The following is a 22,791-nucleotide window of genomic DNA, read 5'->3' as shown; positions in this document are numbered from 1 at the left end:
ATATATATAGACTCACCATGGAGACAAACCTCATCTAGGCTAACAGTATAGTACGACTTTTACCTTATTTACCGGCTCTTTGTCTTTGTCTCTGGCTGTCAGAGTTCGATGACGCAACACAGAATATTTTAGTAAGAAAAGTACATGGAACCAATGGCTGTCAGAGCAGCTATATAGCTATATATCACTATTTTGTAATGCGGTCTGAGCATGCAGAGAGGAACATTAAACTCTATATAGCAGACCAGTTTACAACCAATATATAAGCATTAGTGTCATGCATTGTGCTCCATATGTATTTAGCCTCTGGCAATGAATTAATTGGTTAGTATGTCTGTATGTTTTGACCTCACTGCATAGTACTTCCCAATATGGTGTGTAGGCAGCTGTTAATGAGATGATCATTTCAGGCACAGCCATAGTGAAAATGTATTTATATTAAGCATCTGCACCACAGCCAACTCAACACACTACAACAGCCTCTGACAGAAACAATATCATTTGCCTTCAGCTTCTAGGTGACTTCATCTATATGCCAGGAAGCGTTCTTTATACTGTATGTAAATATCTAGCTATTGTTGTGATGGAAAGGTGGTGGAGGCTGAGTCCTGGAAGACCACACCTTACCAGGTTGCCTGTGGAATTAGGTGAGTACAAGAATGCAACAATGCTCACAGTGCTACTTATTTACAGTTTATGTGTGCATTTATGTTTCAAAAGGCTTTAACTGTCCATTCTCAGAAAAAAAAACACTATTGATGGGGAAAACCTCATTAGCCTAAAAATAGATGGTATTGTCTGAGAATATCAGCACAGTCCAGGTTACACTAGGTGCCAAGAGTTGGAAATTAAATGTTGATAAGCACATGATGCATGAAGAGACCACACAGTGAACAATGTGTAAAGCTTGAGGAAATATCAGCAAATCCATTACTATCATTAATAAGAGTTGTTTTAGACAGCACCAGCCACACCTCTGCAATTTCTATATGAAGCAATAAGACAAATTCTATTGTAAGTAACATCCTGTTGTTTTCTGTGAAATGCAAGTGCACCTTCTTTGACCAGCCTAACTGCAAGCAGAACGCTGTAAGGTTGGGCTTGTTAGTGTCCATGGTGGCAAATAGAACCTAGATGCAGGGTGTGGCTGGAATGTATAAAGACATGTACTTATTGTAGAGTAATATTATAGTATTTTATGTATAGGCTGCATTTTAACTGTTGTGTAGAGTGCTTTGGACACATTTGCCAAATCATTAGTACAAACAGTTTCTCTTGTTACGCATTACACATATTTTGCCATAGTGAAAATGTATTTATATTAAGCATCTGCACCACAGTAAACTCAACCCACTACAACAGCCTCTGACAGAAACAATATCATTTGCCTTCAGCTTCTAGGTGACTTCATCTATATGTCAGGAAGCTTTCTTTATACTGTATGTAAATATCTAGCTATTGTTGTGCATACAGCATATGCAGTTCTATAGCTTTGGAGACACTCATATGAATCCTCTATGAAAGCAGTTTATTATAATAAACCGTCTTTTATAAGAAAGAATACTGTCTTTTTTAGTAAACTGATCACTTGCTGACCTGCAGTCATCAAACACCCACAGATAATGTCCCAACGGGGCTCCTGAGCAGCAGATAATAAATGTTTTAGTCGATATTTGCTTCCTCAAAGAACCAACAAAAGGCTCAATGTGACAGCATCAGATTAAACTGCAACTAGTGGGGTAGTGGTTGCTACTGGCAACTGAATGTTCAACCGGATCCAACTACTGGTGGCAGAACAGTGAGCATTCCCCCCCTCAGTTTTTTTTTTAACTTTCCTCACAGATTATCTTATTTTTAAAGGCAGTTCTGTCAGAACTGTAGCAGTGAGTGCACTCTGTGCAGCTTGTCAGTCATGTCACCACTAATTTCCCCGAATTTCAAATGCTGCAGTGATTTCAGAACATTTTATGACAAACCCAGAAATAACAGTTGGATTCAATTTAGAAATTCTAATATACAAACTGGTAGTCATGCTGTGGAGTGCCACTGAGCGGTGTGTGTGTGTGTGTGTGTGTTCAGGTTTTGCTTAAGCCCAACATGACAGCACTGAGCACTTGAAGCCATAGCTTTCTGCTGGTTGGTGTGTTGAGCTGCAAAATGAGATGCTTGTAATGAAAACTGGCAGCTCCACCAATTCAGAGCTTGATAACCCTGCTGTCAGTAAGTATGTTGTGCAAACAGCATCCAAATGTCACCAGAAGTCACTCACTCACACACACAAATAATGTTAAAAAAATTCCTGCAGTGTTGTTAATATTGTTAATTAGGGGCATAAATAGCCACAGACTGTATCTATAGACTGTAATTTTTAGCCTTATGTTGTGTACTTATTAGAGTAACAAATTAAAGAAATTAGTATTATCTTATCTCTCTCTTTTCTTAAATGGTAAACTTGTTGTCATTATCAAAAGTACACAGAATCAAAAACAGGAAGTAATATTAAATAAAAGGGGTTTATAATATTATAACTTCTTATTGTATATAATATTAGCACTTTTGTTTTCATTAGCAATGTTCCATCAAAGTGAAACTACACTCTGCCCACTGCTCTGAGTGACTGTGCTGTCAGTCAGAGCTCCGCCTACTGCAATGTTGCATCAGAATATCCGGGATACGTCACCAGCCTTCCACCGGCACCGTGTCTGCTGCTCACAGAACATCTCAGATTTAAATAAAGTTATCTCCAGAAGCGGGGTAGCTTCTTACTTGTTATGGCCGAACCGACTGTCGTGGAGAAAATGAGCGAACTGCAAGTGGGCGAAGGCAAAAAGGTAACATTTAAACCTCTGCTCAAGTCGCATTAGCCACTAGCAGCTAGCCTGTATTGACCTGCGTGCATGCTGTCCTTTAGCCACCTGCAACGCGGTGCTAATACTTCAACTAGTTTGTTTTTATAAGTAACGTTATGTTAGCTTTACTTGTGTTGTTGTTGTTGTAAATGTAATAAACATGTTTCCTTTCATTTGTGTGTAAATTGTGCCACGTTGCAATTAAGTGAGCCCAGTCGGCTAATGTGGTTTAGCTAACGCTGCTACACGTACATTAAGCCACAAACCAAATTCAATACAGAATCTTGACAATTTAATGATTATCTACCAGTCAGTGGACACACACGCCTCTGATAAACTTTAAGGTTTTATAAACTTTTCAAATTCTTAACTGTGTTTCAGCAAAATAAATTCAGATTGCAGATTCTCCAGCAATTCAGAGCAATCCTTCACATCAGCATGCAAAGCAATGCTTCAGCTGCAGCAATCAAACTTGCATTTTCTTCAGGAAATGCTTTTCTAGTATATAGTTGTACCAGTTTCTAATAATAACCCATTTTAAAGGGCGCTGTGACATGGCTTTAATCTTTTGAGGTTTGTCTCTCAGTTGCACCTCCTATAGTGTTGTAATGCCAATTTATAAGCTTTAACCATACAATGTATGAAATAAGATATTTCAGACCATGCTGTGCATGTCGTTAATGCAAGCCAAGCTTTATTAGATTTGTACATTTTAGTTAAAGCATAGAAGCATTATTCTAATGGTGTGATTTTTGAACAGGGAGGAACCGAAGTTGGTAAAGATGGAGGAAAGAAGAAGGGTAAAAACGCTGCAGGGGACTCTGGAGGAAAGACTGAGGTGAGATGCTAAATCAGCTGACAATCATGGATTTAATATAATGTCTAGGCATGATTAGATTAACAGAGTGTAATTTACCCACAGTGACAGCCTTATGTACCTCCTCATTCACATATACTTGTTTTTTCCCCCATCCAGCTGTCACCACCACCTTCTTACATTGATGAGCGTCTTAATTTGTACACAAAGCTGAAAGCTGAGCATGATGCTCTGATGGCAGAGAGAGCCACCAAGGACAGCAAACCTATCAAGGTGACCCTGCCTGATGGAAAGGTGGTGGAGGCTGAGTCCTGGAAGACCACACCTTACCAGGTTGCCTGTGGAATCAGGTGAGTACAAGAATGCAACAATGCTCACAGTGCTACTTATTTACAGTTTGTGTGTGTTTCAAAAGGCTTTAACTGTCCATTCTCAGAAAAAAAAACACTAACCTCATTAGCCTAAAAATAGATGGTATTGTCTGAGAATATCAGCACAGTCCAGGCTACACTAGGTGCCAAGAGTTGGAAATTAAATGTTGATAAGCACATGATGCATGAAGAGACCACACAGTGAACAATGTGTAAAGCTTGAGGAAATATCAGCAAATCCATTACTATCATTAATAAGAGTTGTTTTAGACAGCACCAGCCACACCTCTGCAATTTCTATATGAAGCAATAAGACAAATTCTATTGTAAGTAACATCCTGTTGTTTTCTGTGAAATGCAAGTGCACCTTGTTTGACCAGCCTAACTGCAAGCAGAACGCTGTAAGGTTGGTCTTGTTAGTGTCCATGGTGGCAAATAGAATCTAGATGCAGGGTGTGGCTGGAATGTATAAAGACATGTACTTATTGTAGAGTAATATTATAGTATTTTATGTATAGGCTGCATTTTAACTGTTGTGTAGAGTGCTTTGGACACATTTGCCAAATCATTAGTTGAAACAGTTTCTCTTGTTACGCATTACGCATATTTTGACATGAATGTTTCTTTGTCCAGTCAAGGTCTTGCTGACAACACAGTGATTGCCAAAGTTAACAACAATGTGTGGGACCTCGACAGACCTTTGGAAGATGACTGCAGCCTTCAGCTGCTCAAGTTTGATGATGAGGAAGCTCAAGCCGTAAGCTTTTGTCGTGATTTATTATTATTTATTTACCCCAAGCAGTGTTTCCCCTAGGCTTACAGTTTACGTTAAATTAGTACTGTAGGAGGTTTACCTCAAGCCATGCTGTTAGGTATTGAGGGCAAGCTAACGTATGTGCAAGGTGTAATCAATCAATGAGAGGTTTACGGTCAATAACGTTGAAAGCTTTGTGGGTTGCCAAGTTGTTTGCATAATTTAAAGTATTCTGTGTTCAGAAAAGATGATGCACATTGTGTTGAATGTTCTTAGAGGCTTCCACTAAGTGATCTGTCCATTGACTGCTGGCATCAGAGTAATACTGTCTTAATAAGAAATGATTTGCTTCTGTTGGCTAATTGGACAATTCTTTTTGTATATTCTGTAGGTTTACTGGCACTCCAGTGCCCACATCATGGGAGAAGCCATGGAGAGGGTGTATGGAGGCTGCCTATGCTACGGTCCCCCCATCGAGAACGGCTTCTATTATGATATGTTCCTGGAGAGCAATGAGTGAGTCACACCAGTTCTGGGTCATATTTGTCTATGCAATTAACATTCAGTGTTATTTTTGGTGTGTTCTTCAGGCCTTAGCAGCTGTCAGTCTGGTTTACCTGACACAAAACAAGCAGATTATTATAACAATAATATGGTGTGGCTGGATGTTTATTTGGGTGTGGACTTGAAATGACTTCTTCCTATATGTGCCCACAAGACTGGAATCCTAGAAGTAAATCTGGGCAAATCACAGAAATGGAGATTACTCAAGTGAGGGAGTGAGGGTTTGAAAGTGTTGAGACGCCCTGAGAACATTTTAACACTTTTTCCTGGTAAACAACTTTTCCACTTGACCTTTCCCTGTACCAGATGCATTTCACCCGGCTTCAGGCTGCAGTAGAGCTTGAGGAGTGCTGTCTAATTAATTCTAAAACCTCCTTAATGAAGTCATTTTATGCTAATGGAATTCTTGCAGAGTGCTTTTTACAAGGATATTTTGACATTGCTTAAGCCCTAAAGCCAAGGACTTAAAAGTATTTGCCCATCCTTGGCAGAGGTTATCGGTTTCTGGAAGTCAAAGAATTACATTGGTGGACAAAAGAGCCCCTCACATGGTTAAATATGTGGTCGCACTTGTGACTTTGGAAACCACATTTCAACAGTTGTGCTGAGTTATTGTTGGATGTACTGTTCTTGTTGTGTTTATCTTTTGATGTTTTGGACAGAGGTGTATCGAGCAATGACTTCCCCGGTCTGGAGACCTTGTGCAAGAAAATTATCAAGGAGAAGCAGCCATTTGAGAGGCTGGAGATAAAGAAGGAAACTCTATTGGAAATGTTCAAGGTGTGTGTGTGTATGTGTGTGTATACAACAACAACAACATAAACCGATGTATAAAACTCATAAACCACTCTGTTCTTTACAGTACAACAAGTTCAAGTGCCGCATTCTGAATGAGAAAGTCACCACTCCCACTACCACAGTTTACAGGTGAGTCTGTGACTGGTGTTGTTCTTTTTAAGAGATTTATTCTATCACCACATCCTGTGAGAACACCACTGTGCAACAAAATACAGATAAACCTTATTAGCCTGTCTAATCATCCGATACTATTGTCCCAAATCTGTCAAAAACACTATTAATGTCAGCATTGCCCCTACCTTTCCCTTTCTGATGACCTGGGGCTCTGTAGCCGATGTGGAGTAAATCTCATACTGCTCCCAGAAAACCACACACAATTGAAAATGCATTTTCTGCTTTTCAGATGTGGTCCACTTATTGACTTGTGTAGAGGGCCTCATGTAAGACACACTGGAAAAATTAAGGCACTAAAGATCCATAAGGTAAGTTTTTTAATTTATCAGCTGTGCATTATATATTGTTAATCTGTTACCAGGTAAGATTTAAAGCATTGTAGTCTGTGCCCTGAATGTCTGTCTGTAAGCACATTTGTCCCCGTTTCTAGAGCAAAGTTACCCTATGTTTTATTCTTAAGGGATTTGGAGGACCCAAAAGAGTAATGAAAGCTAACAAACTCCCTTTGTGGTGTGCTAGAATTCTTCTACATACTGGGAAGGAAAGGCGGACATGGAAACCCTCCAGAGGATCTACGGGATCTCCTTCCCTGACCCCAAAATGCTCAAAGAATGGGAGAAGTTTCAGGAGGAGGCCAAGAACAGAGATCATCGCAAACTAGGCCGGGTAGGAACTGAAGCACCAGCTGTCAGAAAGAAGAGCTTGAAGTGGTCGCATACAAGTTTAGATTGTTGCAGAGGCAGTTTGTTGAAGCAATGGTACTCAATGATGTAAGAGCCAAGTTTGTGTTTAATGGCTGGTGTTAGGCTATTCCTTTCTAACAGTTGCTCACTGGGAGCAGCATTAAAGAACCTAATTATCATACAGTAAGAAAGCTCAGTTGGCAAAAAAAAATTATAAATCATTTATACATTGTAGCTTTACTTAAAATGTACCTATTTCCATAAACAGAGGAATCCTGCAGCATTCAGTTTCATTCACACTCCAGGTAACAGTTTTGAGTTCATTGTTGACAGGGAGTTGATGGTTTAGGGTGTGTGTTGCTCACTGTATTGCCAGGTGTGGGAAAACAAGCTGTGCAGGAAACAAAGCCTCGTTAGATTCCATATGTGAGCTGTTGTGTTATATTGAATTAAAACCAGTGTTAGCAGAGTGGACCAACTTTTTAATTTTCCATCACACTAACAACCCTTTCCTTATTTTATTCAGGAGCAGGACCTGTTCTTCTTCCATGACCTGAGTCCAGGGAGCTGCTTCTTCCTGCCTAAGGGGGCCTTCATCTACAACGCCCTGATTGAGTTCATCAGAGTAAGTCGGTGCCGTTAGACCTACAGCGGATAATAAAGTTTTGAAGACAAAGGTTATGAAGCTGCAAGTTTAAATATGCAGGGAGAGAAATGAGTAGATTTCTACCTTCAGTATTATAAAGTAATGGTTATGTACTGTGTTTTTACAGGAAAATTAAACGCTTTAATTATAACAGATGTCAGTGTCACTAAACTGAAACATATAAGACAGCTCTGATTGACGTGTCAACAGAGAGTTGAGAAAAGCTCTGTTGCACCAGCTCTTTTACACAGAGGCACAAAATAAATTTTTTTAAAACACCCACTCTCTTGGTTATACATCGGTTCAGTCATAATGGAATACCTTGGAAGCAATTTCTCTTAAATTGGGTAGAATAGATTTCTGACTGAGCCGAGTGTCTGTAATAGGGTTTGCTTGGGAAAGAAAAAGCTGCCTGTACAAGTAACAAATCATCAAAATATTAACTGCATAAAATTAATTTAATATTTAAAAATACAGTGTTTTTGATTTGATCAACTTTTATCACCTGCTTTTTGTTTGTTCTGAATTGTAAATTTCCAAAGGTGCATTAAAGCACTTTAAAATTACTACTTTTAATTCCAGTCCTCAAAATGTATAAACAATGTGAATAAGCTACAGAATAAACACTTTAGAGGCTGTTTTCTGTCTTGTTTACTATTTTATGTATGCGTACACTGCTTATCAGTGTGTTGGCAGAACCTGTTTTAATTATTGGTAGTTGTGTCTGCGTGCACAAAACTATGGAGCCGAGTTTGAAAGTCTGTTTTTTGTTTTGTATTTGATAGAGTGAGTACAGGAGGAGGGGCTTCCAGGAGGTAGTGACACCCAACATCTACAACAGCAAACTCTGGCAGACCTCTGGGCATTGGCAGCACTACAGCGAGAACATGTTCTCCTTCGAGGCTGAAAAGGAGACCTTTGCCCTCAAACCCATGAACTGCCCTGGCCACTGGTGAGGCGTTCTTTTACTTGTATTTACAACTGTTTTAAAGTAAAATTTGATTTTTAAATAACGAGGGCCTAGTCTTATTGTAGCGTGAAATATATATTTGCAGTCTGTGTCTGTCTGTAATAAGAGAAATATTAGTTTGGTGGTGGCAGAGCTGCTTGTACTTCATTTGTGTCATTAAAGGTTGTCACAATACTGGTGAACCATAGCATACCATACCAATACTGGCTCTTTCCATAGTACCGGGACAAATAGGGGCCATTATTAAGCAGTGTGTTATCACACCTGAACAGTTTTATACGATTTTCCAGAAGGGGTTTGTTCAAAGGTGAGGCAATTTCCCTGCTACAGGCATTTATCAGCTAGTTCGGCTCCACTTGTAATGGACTGATGCTCTTGCCATCTTTTCAGATGTTGAATGACCCAGTTCATTTTACTGCTGAATGCTGCATTGCAGTGTAAAGAGCCAGACTGCAGCTCTGTGTATTCAAATCTTTTATCTCATTTTTATTGTTCCACACAGTCAGCCTCTCTGCAGATTACACAGGAATCCAAATTGAGCTTGCAAAGACATTTTGTCAAAGAGTTGAAAATCGGTTAAATCAGATGTTGAATTTGGGTTTTCACAGCAGTACTTAAAGCAGCAGAGCAATTTTCTAGTGTTGTAAAAACACCAAGAGGAAGTCGGCAATTGTTTTATATGTTTTTTTTTTTTCTCACACTTTGCTTTGTTTGTCATCAGCCTGATGTTTGATCACCGGCCTCGCTCATGGAGAGAGCTGCCCATTCGCATGGCCGACTTTGGGGTCTTGCACAGGAACGAGCTGTCAGGCGCTCTGACTGGTCTCACCCGTGTCCGCCGCTTTCAACAGGACGATGCTCATATCTTCTGCACCATGGACCAGGTGAGACCTAAACAAATGTAGCCACATGTACCAGACTGCACACAGTTTTATGAATGATTTTATATTTATTTTAAAGATGGGGCTTCTGCCTTGTTTCACACCACAGAGAAGAATTCAGGGAGAACACAGTTTCACAGTTCACAGAGAAGTGGCTTTCTGTGGAGAATTGTTTATACCTGTTTGGTGGAAGCACATGTTTGGAGGCTCTCTGTACATCAGTGTCCTGCTGGCACAGTTTATTGAATAAAGTCGGGTAATGTTGTCAATGAACAACCAGGCACATTCTCAGGTGGTGTGAAAGTCCACAGGCTGCTCCAGTCTTATTTAGCAATTTCACGAAAAATCCTTTGACCAAAGAGCCAATACTGATGCATGGAAACAGTATTTTAGGAGAGCAAGTAGATTTCTTAATTAGTTTGTGCAAATGTAGTGATGCAGCAATTTGCAGCCAGAAGCCCACTGATTTTGTCTTTTAATAGCATTGGATTGGACAGTCAATTATTTGATTGCACTTTGTACACAAATTATTTCACTTTTAATTTGTCTCTCTAATTGCTGCAGCTGGCTAAGCTACAAAGAGCCGACAAAGAAAGTCACAGATTATATTCAAACATGTTTTAACAGTTATTGTTAGATTAATTGACCTAAAATTTGGTGTAGTGATTAGGCCACAAATTAAACTTGTAGCCATGTCCAGATGGATGATAAAAATTCTGTTACATGTTATGTTTGACTTCAGATTGAGGAGGAGATCAAGGGGTGCCTGGACTTCCTGCGGACTGTGTATGACGTGTTTGGCTTCACTTTCAAACTCAACCTTTCCACAAGACCAGAGAAGTTCCTGGGAGACCCACAGGTCTGGGACCAAGCAGAGAAGGTAATCAGAATCCTCTTGTTTCTCTCATATATTAGAAAATATGAACACCACTCACACAAAGCCTCACTGGAGATTTAAGGTGCTGGTGTTGCTGTGCCACTCTAGCAGATAGCGAATGGAGGACTGAGACTTGGTCGACCCAGAGAACATTTATATTTTAATGAGTTTTTTTTTTCTGTCGACCTGCCATCAGTTCTTAAGAGGGAAATGCTTGTTCTCCTCAGGAGAATCCAAACGCACATCAGTTCACCGTCTGCCTTTGCTGTCATATCCAGTTGACTCTCTGTAGACGAGTTCCACATTTTACATCTGTGGTTCTGCTCTAATTTGCTTAGCTTGTGTTTAAAACATGAACAAATAATGATAAGAGTCAGTGATAATGATCCTTTTATTGCTTGGTGCCTTCAGCATTACATGAACCACAACAAGGAACTCTCAGGAGAATGTGAATCTGTAGAATCAGAGTTAAAAGACAGCTGTGTGTACTGCATTGTTATTTTTTATTAGTAGCTCTTTTTACTGGCAGGCTCTAAAGAGACAGAAAGGTTATTGACAGACACTAAATGTGTTGAATTTTACAATAGGTTGAGATTATTTTTCACATTGCATCCATCTTCTTTATCTGATAGTAGAGGTAATTTATTTCACCTTTTCAGCACACATACTCTGGTTTATGCCACAAAGATTGTTTTGTTTTTCTTGCGCTGCTGGAAACTCCTCACAGAATAAGCTGATGGCTTTTGTGCCTGGCTGTCCCCACTTCATTGATTTTTATCATATTGATTGTCTTGTTTTTTTGTTGGCGGTGTAGGGTTTGTCATCTTAATCTACTGCAGGCGGCTTGATTTGATGTCAGATGCTCTGGAGTTGGAAGCCGCCTTTTCTGTTTGCACAGAAATTGATGTTTTGTTTTCTTATCCACAACCTTCTAAGAAGGGTTATTTTGGGGGTTAAGGGGTGAATTCTAGTCACATTTATACTTTAATAGATTAGATAAGTAAAAGGCTCCTTATTATGTTACTCCTTATTACTGGCTGTATTTGCCGCTGCATTTTATGTACGTATGGGTATTTGTTTCAATTTCTGCTGGTGGTTTACAGTCAGCAGTGTCATTGTTCTGTCCTCAGTGCTTTAGTTTCATTTCTGGAAGAAGGGCTTTACAGTTATTTTTAACATACCATCATTAATCAATCGAGTGGTCACAGAAACTTAATATTAAGCACTTTTGAGCTACACTACAGCACAGAGATGGATTATGCTCTGTCTTGGTGTTAATTGTGTGCTTCTGTCTTTCAGTAAATTTGAATGGATTCCAAGTTGCACAGCTGTAATGCTTGACCTTTCAGGGCGCTTTCTTTAAAACATTGCACTGGCTTTTTATGATTAATGTGTGCACGCAGAAAGGTGGAAAATTAGATACACAAAAAAGTGACTTGTAAACTTGGCATAGTGACTGGAACAGAACTTGCTGTATGTTTCCCCTCACCTCATTTATTCCCACAAGCAACCATAAAATATTATTGAGAGTTAGCATTTCTCACTTCAGTGATTAGTTCCAGATGAAGAAAATGTCAGGTCCAAATAAACAGAGCTGCTTAACAACACTGTTTACCTACATGTCAGTCAGCTATTGATGTTGTGGCAAAGCTGTAATTTTTTATTTATTTACTTATTTCAACAGCAACTGGAGAACAGCTTGAATGACTTTGGGGAGAAATGGATTCTCAATCCAGGCGATGGAGCTTTCTATGGACCCAAGGTGAGCTGTGCAGCACTAAGAATGATGTAGTTTACTGTTAAACAGCAGAACATGGCCGCTGATCACACATATCCTTTTGTCTGCAGATTGACATTCAGATCAAGGATGCCATCGGTAGATACCATCAGTGTGCCACAATACAGCTTGATTTCCAGCTGCCAATCCGCTTTAACCTCACCTTTGTCAGGTAAGTCATCTAGAGCCATATGATGGAATATGGGATAAAATAAAGCCAGAAAATAGCCAGCATTTAAATAAAGCTGTGCAATGAAAAAAAACATACATAAGGATGATTCAAACCAAAATCTTTATTGAAGTAAAATTTCAAATGTGTAATACAAAAAGAAAAGCTCTACTTTCAAGGTTATTAGTAAAGAAAACTATTTGAACAGCTGTGCAGCCGCAGCATAACTTTATATTAAAAAAAAACATTTGAGTAAGTGGAGAGAGTTCCTGTCTTTATACAAGTTTCTGATATTTTTTTCCCTCCATAATTTTGTAGCCATGATGGTGATGACAAGAAGAGACCAGTGATTATCCACAGAGCCATCTTGGGATCAGTGGAGAGGATGATCGCTATTCTGACTGAAAACTACGGAGGAAAATGGTTTGTAAATTGTCTATTTTCAAAAGGTTCAAGTCAAGCAGGACCTGACACTGTATGGATTCTGATTGTTGATACTTTTTAGACCTATTGGATAGAAATGGAGGCACTGTGTATCAGTAGGGCTGTAAAAATTTGCACATGTTACGTCTGTCCTGCTTTTTTTTTTTTTTATACCAATCAGCAAAACACAAATATATCCTGTTCTGTTTCAGGCCACTGTGGCTCTCTCCTCGTCAAGTGATGGTTGTGCCTGTGGGACCAACCTGTGACCAGTATGCTGAGAAAGTAAGCTCTGACTTCAGCTGCTTTTACTCTATAGTTAGTCTCTCTCTCTGTCACTCTCTGTCTGTCTCACTCACTCTGACTCTCACTCTCACTGTCTGTGTCTCTCTCTGACTCTCACTCACTCTCTCGCTCACTCTGTCTCTCTCTGGTTACACAACTAAAACCACTTAACCTGCTGGTAAAACAGGCAAATAATTACTTAACACACTTGGCTGACTTATTTACAATCTTTCTGGTTGTTAAAGTTTTCCCACGGCACCTTGTTTTAGCAAGTATAGTGTTAGTACTTGTAGTCAAATTGTCACATTTCTTAATCTTTAAAATGTGTTTAGAGGATTTGAATTTTGCACAGAAACCTGTCAGTGCTGTTAAAACTTGACTTACTGAGTATTCTGGCACAAAGTTAACTGTTGGTTCGTTTCACAGGTCAGGCAGGACTTCCACAACAACGGCCTCATGGCTGACGTTGATCTGGACCCAGGCTGCACTCTGAACAAAAAGATCAGAAACGCACAGTTGGCACAGTACAACTTCATCCTAGGTCAGTGGCAGCACACAGTTCTTTCACTCCTGTCTGTCACTTCCTCTCCTTATCTCTTGCCTGCTTTCAATCCAGATATTGATTTTTTTTTTCTTCCCTTTCTCTTTTTGCATCTTACCCTGTTTGGGAAAAAGTGGTGGGAGAGAAGGAGAAGACGAGCAACACTGTGAATGTACGCACAAGGGATAACAAAGTGCACGGTGAGCGCAGTGTGGAGGAGTGCGTCGAGCGTATGAAACAGCTCAAGACCTCCAGGAGTCGGAACGCAGAAGAGGAATTCTGAGCAAACAACTTCTCAACTGTACCTTGAGTTGCTCTAAAGGGTCATGTGGTTAAAATCAGTTTTTGCCTTCTAATGTTGCCTAGTCTTTGCTTCTTGGATAATTCACATTTTTCATCCAGTTTTTCTTGTTTTTTCGGTTGCCTCTTTGTCATCAAATCATATGGTCTCTGTAATCTATAGAATTAAATATAACTGTCCATATCCCTTCTGCTTGTAAGACTGTAACATGAGAAGGACAGCTCTTTCAAAACACCTTCTCAAACAGCAGAGGGGTTTGTGTCAATCACTTCTTCAGGAAACTGTACTTGACATGAAGTTTTGATAAATAAAAAACAATCTATTCTTTGATGGATGTGCACTGTGTTTTTTTTTTTTTTTGTCAGACACAAGACAAGACTCACCCATGTCGTCCATCCAGGACCAAAGTCTTCTTATGGCAAACCTCTCTGCAGCTGTCATTCTGAAAAAGTCGATATATAACATCTATGTTACATTATGTTAATTTACAACTGTAAAACATTTACATATTTAGCTCAAAGTGTAAATAAGGAGATAGTTCAGGGCTGAAAACCTCTAATTTTCCACAAAGGCAGAGGTAGAATAAAGAGGAAGTGTATCCGTGAAGTGCATCCTAATCAGCTTTCTCCTCTAATGCTCCTGCACTTAGGAAAGAACCCAGCAATGTGCTGGCAGACAAACACCTGATGCTCCTCATTATTACATGCTTACTCAGCTCAGACTGTTCCTATCCCTGCCTGCACCATTATATCAGATCATTACAGGGATAAAAAAAAAAAGTTTCTAATAACTTGTCAAGTTGGATAAAACATACAAACAGCACAAAATTTGCATGCCTGTTTAGTTACATGTTATTTTTCCAGCCACTAGTGGGTGCTGTGTCTGTGTCCCTGCTTCACATACACAGCTGGAAAACTCAAACAAAGAAGCCATATGTTTTAGCAGTTTAACAGCTACGAGAAGTGGCCCGGCTCAGGCCAGTGCCAGGAGAACACACCACAAACTGCTGCATTTATTCAGTCACTCTTTGCACACTCAGCTTTAGTATTTATGCAGTACTTAACAGGTTCGAGGTTTAACATTCTTCTTTTTTTGCTGCAAGAGGTGGCATCAAGTTTTATTTGGAAATGAACCATTGAAATTATGCAAAAGGTCTTCCATTAATTTAACAGAGGTTAAAGTACAAGTGAGTGAGCTGCAGAGGAGTCTGTAAGCACCGAACTCTGAGCACAGGCCAATGAAAACATTGATTTTGGCTGCTTCACAACTTGCATGTAATTAAAACTGTGAGATGCCATCAGTTATTTTGGCAAATTTGAACCTTTCAGCACTGAATAAAATATGTTCACAGGTTTGGTTACTTGAAGAAGTCCATATTTTACATTTACTGAGTCACAAGTCTGCAACTTTAAACAGCCTGGATCTCTATTGTATCGACTGTCTCGGTTTTAGTTTGGTAAAAATGTTTCAAAGGGATGTTTCTTTAACCAAACACTGACCTAATTTTTCTACAAAAGTGCTGACTCAGCCTTAACAGTTCACGTACTAATGGCCAGAACAAACAACCAAACTAATCTGTCACCCTCATATCAAATCTGACCACAAGGGGGAACATCTGAACCAGGATCATGTGAGAGGGGGGGGTGGGTGGAAAGGGAATGGGGCTAATTTCAGTGGAGTGTGGGAGAGAAAAACATTGTGATAAGGGGTTAATGAAAAAGTCAATGGAGTAGGAGAGTGTCAACAGACAGAGCGAGACAGCCAGAAACCTCTGGGGGATTCGGCTTGGCTGTTGCCTCTCGGCCCTCTCTGACTGTGGATCCTCGCTCCCTGTTGTCTCGTTGGATCCTTCCTGTAAGCTCCAGTGACGACCTGGCCACGAAGGGTCACAACGCTCCACTGAACTGAGCAAACTTCTCTGTCTCCACCACACATGCATACTAGGATAGTGATTCGCACGTTAAAAGGGTTCCAGTGCTGCAGATGATGCTGCGATGAGACATGAAACCCTTCGGAGTGAGCTCACTAACTAACTACGGTACTCTTGATATTTACATTTTATCAAGAGACAGAGGAGGAAATTAATACATTTTGCACACTTGTCTTAGCATGACGACTGGGAGTAAAGATTGACAAAACACAACATGTGTAAAGAATAAAACAATTCCAACAGATTAAAAAAAAGGGGTCGAGTCAGTGTTTACATGTAATCAATTTTCTCATCAAGCAACAAGAAGCCAAACATTAGTTCTCAAAATGTTCAAACTGCATCGCATATTCTGGGTTTTCTCTCTCCAATAACAACTTGTTGTCCTTGTTTTCATGTTTTCTTTTGTCACCATGACAACTGACACTCCAGCAGTATGATGTATGTAAAAGGTTTTTCCCTCAACTTTTTTTTTTTTCCTCTACTCTCTCAGACAGTGACGATCAAAAGCCAAACAACCTCCCCTGTGACACTCATGTTCCTGCCTCCGCTCTGCCCGTTCATCCTCCAGCAGTCATGTTGCTTCTGGGACAAACAAATAAATGCATATTTGAATGCTTACCAACCATTTTCTTTTCCAGAATACTTCTCTGTCTCTCTGGAGCAACTCCTATCACCCCTGCCACACACACACACACACACACACATCCTCCCCCTGCACCATTATCCCTCTGCATAAATGTAACAGAACCCAAAATTATGGTCAGCCGCTCGTGAAGTTAGTTTTGCTTGGGAAAACCAAGCTGCCAGCTTTAATATCATAATGTTACCAAATTATATGGTTCTAATTGGGAACTGTTTGATCACACTTTCTGGCAGCTGGAAAGCTAGCGTGTGACCTTAGCGGGCTTTTTTTTCTCATCTCAAAAGTATGACCTCTGTTTCTGACCCAGCATAAATTAAGTAAACCACTTTACACCGAGGAGAGGCCTTCACCACCGGTCACACCCTGCATGTAGCCAACAGCAACAATTCACCACGAGTATCTGTGATGTAGGTCTGAAGGATCTGCAAACACAAGACAGCTGCACGTCAGCAGCAGCAGGGCCGGGGTTAGTCAGTTCTACAGTAAAAAGTGAGAAAGAAAAACAAACAAACCCAAAAGATTATAAAGATTTGTGGTAGCAGTTCTCTTTCAGTTCAGAGTTTGTAGAAGTATGCTTATATATCTCATTATGTTGCCTCACAAATTCACTTTTACCAGTTAATTTTATGTAATTACTGCTTATACGTGTCTTTTAGCAGCAGACTACTAAAATAAATGTAGCTTTAGTTTTTTCATACTTTTCATAAACATGGCATTTAGCATGCTAACCAGCTAGCTGCCCTCACTCATCAGATTAGAAAGCAGTGATACTCAGGCAAAGGCTGTACTTCAGTGCACATTTAAGTCTTTGTGTCTAGTATAGAAATCATCCAACGACTAACAACCTGCATAATCTGAGGGATAGCACAGCTCACTGTGGTGACTATGCAGGGTCCCCCTAAAACTCTTATACGGCTCTGTTCACACTGGAGAAAGTTAATCCAGCTAGAGTAGGATTGTATCTGGATAGTCTTTAAACTGGATACGTTCAGACTTATTTTCAAATCTGGCTATCACACACGCGTGTCCGCACTCAATCCGGCTTAATCTGGCTTGTTTGCGGTCCTCCAAACCGCTAGGTGGCGCCTCGTAGTATACAGAGTCTGTTCAGGCCGCGGTAGGACAGCATGCGTTGTGCGTTTTTTTTTTTTTTTGTCCCGTGTCGCTCATTCCTTCGTTTTCCGGTTTAAAATGCAATTTATTCCTTTGTAGCCCTGTGGAAAATAAACTCAGGGCTTACGGCTTTTGTACGCAACCCGGACACTGTCCCCATGAACTGGAAGTATCACGTCGCTAGCCGAATTCGCTAGCTGCATTTGCGTTCAGACCTGAGCCACATTTGAGCCAATCTGGCTAGATCCATCTTTGAGAGGTGGATTGAAATCAAGCTGGATATAGCCGGATGCGCAGTGTTCACACTCAGGATATATCCAGATACGGCCCGAATCTCGCTCTAACCGGATTGATTTCCCCAGTGTGAACGGGGTATTAAATGTCTGCTCCCTAGAAAATAAATTGGAGGATATTTGTCTTCAGGAGATCAAAGATGTTTTCACAGAAAACTGTCTAAGTGACCAACAACAAACTCTGGCATGGAGAAACCAAGCTGCAGAAAACTTCAGTTCCCCACACGGCCTCTAGGGGCTGGCTGCAAAAACATGGATGGTACAAAAAAACATTTCAACTCAATCATTTTAATGATATTAAGACTATTAAGAAATTTGCATAATTACAGTGCTCACTGTGAGAGAAGGATGCTTACTCACTGCACGAGTGTCCTGCTTCTCTGACTGGCTGCCTGCCTCAGCTCCACCTCTTTGCCTGTATTTGGAGTTTAGGAGTATGATGCTGCCAATAGCCCTATAGTGCTACAGAAACATGAGTGATGTCATGGACACCCTGTCCATCGTTATATACAGTCTATGCTCAGTGAGGTTTGGATACCTAGCTGGCTTGCCACATTTAGCATGGACAGAAATGTAGTTCTGTAGAAGAACCTACCTGCTAATCACTGCATCCTATTTCCTTTAGGACCTCTCCTGCAAAATGTTTCCCACAATCTCACCCTGACAAGTCTTATTTTAACAGATGTTTAATAAAGTTTGACATTCTTGAGTTGCAACTGCCGTAAAAGCAATTAACTCCTGACACTTTCAAATTTTGACGTCTTTTCCACAAATCAGAATCTGCGCCCTCAGCATCACAGTAGCAGCCCAAGTTGCTAATATGCTCCGTGTGGTAAAGAATTCTGTAAATCAGCCATATGCACAGTCCACCTTCTTTTCATTCCCGTGTTTGTTGAAATTGGCTCGGAGCACCGGTCCAGCTTGAATCTAGCAACCTCATTACGACCAAGCAAAAAGCCATTACTCTGCTCTGCCCACAGGGGATAACACCTTCTTCTTCATCAAACAGCGAAAAAAGCTGTTAGCCACAGTTTCCATTACTTTGTACTGTACAACCTGACGCAAAATAACTCACCTCGCACTCAATTTACTAATTTTCAACAGATTTTCCTGCAAAATTTTCAAGTAAATGAGCCTAGCATGCATTTTTTACAACATTTACAGAACTATTCCTTCCACACAGACTTTTTCCTGGTAACACTTGTGCAGCCTCTGACTGATTCCCGAGTAGATTAACTGTTGGTTTCAGCCATGAATCCCTCCTTTCTCACCTTGCTTTTACCCAAACACAGTCTCTTCCTTATATGCCTCCAGCCAGATGTTTAGCCTGGAAGTTCTCCACAGAGGAGACCTCAGTGGTCGGTGTGGTTGTTATTTATCTAAATTCTATTTTTCTCTTTAACAGCGTATTTTTTTTCCTCTTCCTTTCTGCTCTCAGGGGTGGTTTTTACTTTAGCCCCAGAGTAGGAGGTGCAGGAGGGTAGGCTTTGCCAGCATACCCACAATTCACCAGTGGCTGACAGAGCTGATGAAGCTGAAGCCGACAGCTGCATAAATCACCGGCTCATGGTGCTAATAGGTGGTAGTATAAAATCAAATGCGGACCACCCATGCTGCGGAGCATCAAGTCATATCTACCGTGCAACACTGTACAGCCATCCGAAACACTTAACCCCCCCCCCCCCCTTTGGCCGCCCAGCCTGTTCCAGTCCAAGGGGCTCTCTTAGCAACACAGGAAAGGCCCGTCTGGCATCCGCAGTGCAGTGATTCATATTTGGCACTTTCATAAAGGTTCCAAGCTGCTGCAGTTTTTTCAGGCCTATTGTCGAACGTTTTACTCCACGGAAAAAACCTATAAACATTTCAAGGCCAGTGACTGAACGGGAGCCTGCGCTTTTTCCTCTTTCATACAGAGATCCGCGTCTATATCGACTCAGTGAGAAGAGAGGGCTGCACACTCGACCAGCCATTTTTTTCTGTGTGCATGTGTGTGGTATACTTTCACATGTGAATGAAGAAGTGCTGAAGCTCAGTCAGTGGAGCTGCACAGAGAGGTGTGAAGGTGGCTGTTTGCAGGGCCTCTTTCTTTGTGAAAGGGCAGATAAAACACAAGCAGAGCACGAGGGGGCGGACCCTCCCCACACAAACCGGAGCATATTGCTCAATAACAAAGCCTGGATCCCCCGGGTGTAGCACAACAGAGTCTTACCTTGGGCTAGAAGCCCCAATGCATTCGGATCAGACTGAATATAGACCCCCATGTCTGTTGGGTTTCCTGAGTTTTTAACACATGATGAGTGCACATCTGTATGGACACTACTACACAAACTTCTCCAGGCAGCAAAAAAAAGCATTTTTCTTGGTTGCCACAGCGACAAGGAAGGCTGGAGGTTCTTACAAAAGCTCAAGAATAATCAGCAATGAGAACTGGTTTGGCACATTCACACCATTATAAGATAATAATAAGCATTATGCTCCAACCCCTTTAACTCATCTGCTCTACTGTCTCTACAGCCACAGCCTCTGACCTCTGTGTCTGATGCACTTCAGCTGCAACAGGCTGTCCTTTACAGCCTAGAAATGAGCTTGAGGTCATCTGCTATTAAACTCAAGTGTTCCACAAACCGAGTCCTGGCTGCTGACGATAAAGCCTGAGTGTTTATGGCAGCTACCTGCACTCCACACACACACACACACACACACACACACACACACACACACACTAACTCTATGTCCAGGTGGGCTGATGGAGGGAAAGGAAAATAAATCATGTTTGTGTTTGGATACACTGTGTCACTGGATAATGTCACCAGTGAAGTAAGAGCATTCGTAAAAAGGTGACACTCTTCTCACTCTTTTTCCGAATCTGTGGTTTATTTGTTTAATTATGTAAATACTACATAACCTTGAAATGTTCTAGTGGTAACTCTCACATTGAAATTACAGAAATTGAAACTTTGTGTGAAATGATGTGTTCCTGTGGGCTGCAGCAGCTAGGAGGGAAAACAGAGTTACAGTCAGTGGTCACACAGAGGAGAGGCCAAGCCGCAGCTGTCAGGCTGACCGATGACCACAGCTCAGTGGAAGGGTGAGAAGCGGTGACTGCAGCTACCTCCTGTACAACCTTTAGACATTTTAAACCTGCTTTCCCAACTTTTACTATTTTATCTTTAGCAAAAAGACTGTATCTAAAGCAGATTGCTTAAACAGACATAAATAGTCTCCTGACTTGCTCAGCTTTTGTTCAGGTGTGATTACTTCAACTTCTGAACATTGAAGATATGATTCATAACTTTGTCAGTTCTGTCTGATTTATTTTAAATTAGGGCTAAGGAGTCATGTGTGTCTTATCAAAAAATTGGATTCTAATAATTTTATTACAAGACACAGTTGCTGTAACTGTAACCTTTTTATAAAAAGTTTCTCAAAATAGCGTAAATATCTCTAAATAATAAGAAAGCTACTAAATGATTTTTGTTGTTTTTTGAGTCACAGTTTGGAGAAAAGAAAGAAAGTTTGTTTGCTTCTTATTTTAAATACTCTTTTAACTTCTGCCAGTCCACAATTATTTATTATTCACCAAACATTCGTATCTGTGTGATTTCGTTTTACAAAGTTAAGCCTGCTTCAGTCTCTTCGATGAGGAATTCATATTGCTATCAGGTATCTGTTGATATTATTATTGTTGGGGCCGAGAGTGCATCCCTGATTATGATGATTTATCTTTTTATGTATCACATCTACACAAGTGGGCTTTCATGCTGATGACAGCAAGTTATGGAGCCATGGAGGTGTACAAATCACAGAGTAAAGATAATATGTAAATCTTTATGGGCTCTTTGTGGTACATGATGGACTCATATACCACAAAAATAAAAAAAAAAGTTGTTGTTGCTGTTCACTATGCTGCATTTACAGTAGATCAGTGTCCTGTCTGCACACAGGTAATATTACTGTTGACAGACTCACACCTGCTCACAGACCTGCCTCTGTAAGCTGCACACCTGCTTGTATTTACATTACTCTGTTGGCAAAACACTGAGCTGCTGCATCAAAAAAAAATCTCCTCAGTTAACTCTTATTCAGCTCCTAAAGCAACGAAATGCTGCTCACTTCTTCACAGTCTGCAGGCTGTCTCGCTCTGCTACTATTTGACGTGACGTCCCACCCAGGAGTGACATCATGCCATGAGGAAATGTGACCTCATCCAGCACGCTGAGTGGCGAATCCATGGGGCTGCCAGTGACTTTGGGTCGTTTGAATGTTGTCATGGGAGCAGTGACTGCATTCACAAAGAGACTTTGTCTCTCCGTCCACATCTGTCCAAAATCACCTCCCCTAATTACCAAAGTTAGTCTTTGGAATTGACAGCATAAATATTAAACTGTCAAACTCTGTCTGTTGGCAACACGCTCCAGCGTGAGTCATTGCCTGCCGAGGCCACAGGAAAACAACACGTTCTTTCTGCTGAGCGGGGCTGGTCAGTGAGGATGAAAAGAGGGCACCTTTATGCTTCTTGTACCTGAGTGCTCATGGTTCATTTTTCTCCACCTACACTTACTCCAGTTCTGTATCTTCATGCTAAGCTAAGCTAAGCAGCTTCAGCTACCTTTTCACTATCTCCTCATCAAACCTAGCAGCAAGAAAGCAAATCTTTTTCAAATGTGTTGCTTGAATAACGATTAGCAGCTGATGTGCATGTGAACCAGGAAGTCCGAGGAATAACAATCTATTATTGCTGTAGTCGCCTCTCGTGACCCTGAACGCCTCCTGGATCCTTGTGTGTTGAAAAAATGAAAGTGAATCTGCAGACTTTCAGCAGTGCGAGGATGTTTTCTTTGCTCCCGTTTAAGGATGAAACACACCGTTAACCTTAATCATTTTCCAGACAAAGCCTGGGACTGCATCCGAGGAAATGTTCTGCCTGCAAAT

The 22,791-nt window shown here is 40.7% G+C and overlaps 1 protein-coding gene across 1 annotated transcript; it reads left to right on the top strand.

Annotated features, from left to right (window-relative positions):
* Positions 1-2,657: 2,657 nt before the first annotated feature.
* tars1 (threonyl-tRNA synthetase 1) lies at positions 2,658-14,210 on the top strand. The gene is made up of 19 exons (XM_028415138.1): positions 2,658-2,831; positions 3,610-3,687; positions 3,826-4,016; positions 4,671-4,794; positions 5,183-5,307; positions 6,018-6,135; positions 6,218-6,282; positions 6,557-6,635; positions 6,847-6,993; positions 7,537-7,635; positions 8,442-8,608; positions 9,348-9,510; positions 10,250-10,387; positions 12,069-12,146; positions 12,233-12,333; positions 12,649-12,753; positions 12,966-13,038; positions 13,465-13,579; positions 13,714-14,210. Exons 1-19 carry the CDS (start codon positions 2,772-2,774, stop codon positions 13,860-13,862), a joined length of 2,175 nt encoding a protein of 724 aa, XP_028270939.1. The 5' UTR covers positions 2,658-2,771; the 3' UTR covers positions 13,863-14,210.
* The last annotated feature ends 8,581 nt before the right edge of the window (positions 14,211-22,791 follow it).

This window comes from Parambassis ranga, chromosome 9 (assembly GCF_900634625.1).
Source record: "Parambassis ranga chromosome 9, fParRan2.1, whole genome shotgun sequence".
NCBI lineage: Eukaryota > Metazoa > Chordata > Actinopteri > Ambassidae > Parambassis > Parambassis ranga.
The sequence above is the reverse complement of the archived record's forward strand: the minus strand, read 5'-3'. Positions and strand labels throughout refer to the sequence as shown.

Excerpts from the sequence above, each read along its gene's own strand:
- tars1 (XM_028415138.1), top strand. The coding sequence starts at position 2,772 with ATGGCCGAACCGACTGTCGTGGAGAAAATGAGCGAACTGCAAGTGGGC. Across the intron at positions 3,688-3,825 it reads ACTCTGGAGGAAAGACTGAG|CTGTCACCACCACCTTCTTA; the intron begins GTGAGATGCTAA and ends TCCCCCATCCAG. Across the intron at positions 12,147-12,232 it reads GAGCTTTCTATGGACCCAAG|ATTGACATTCAGATCAAGGA; the intron begins GTGAGCTGTGCA and ends TTTTGTCTGCAG.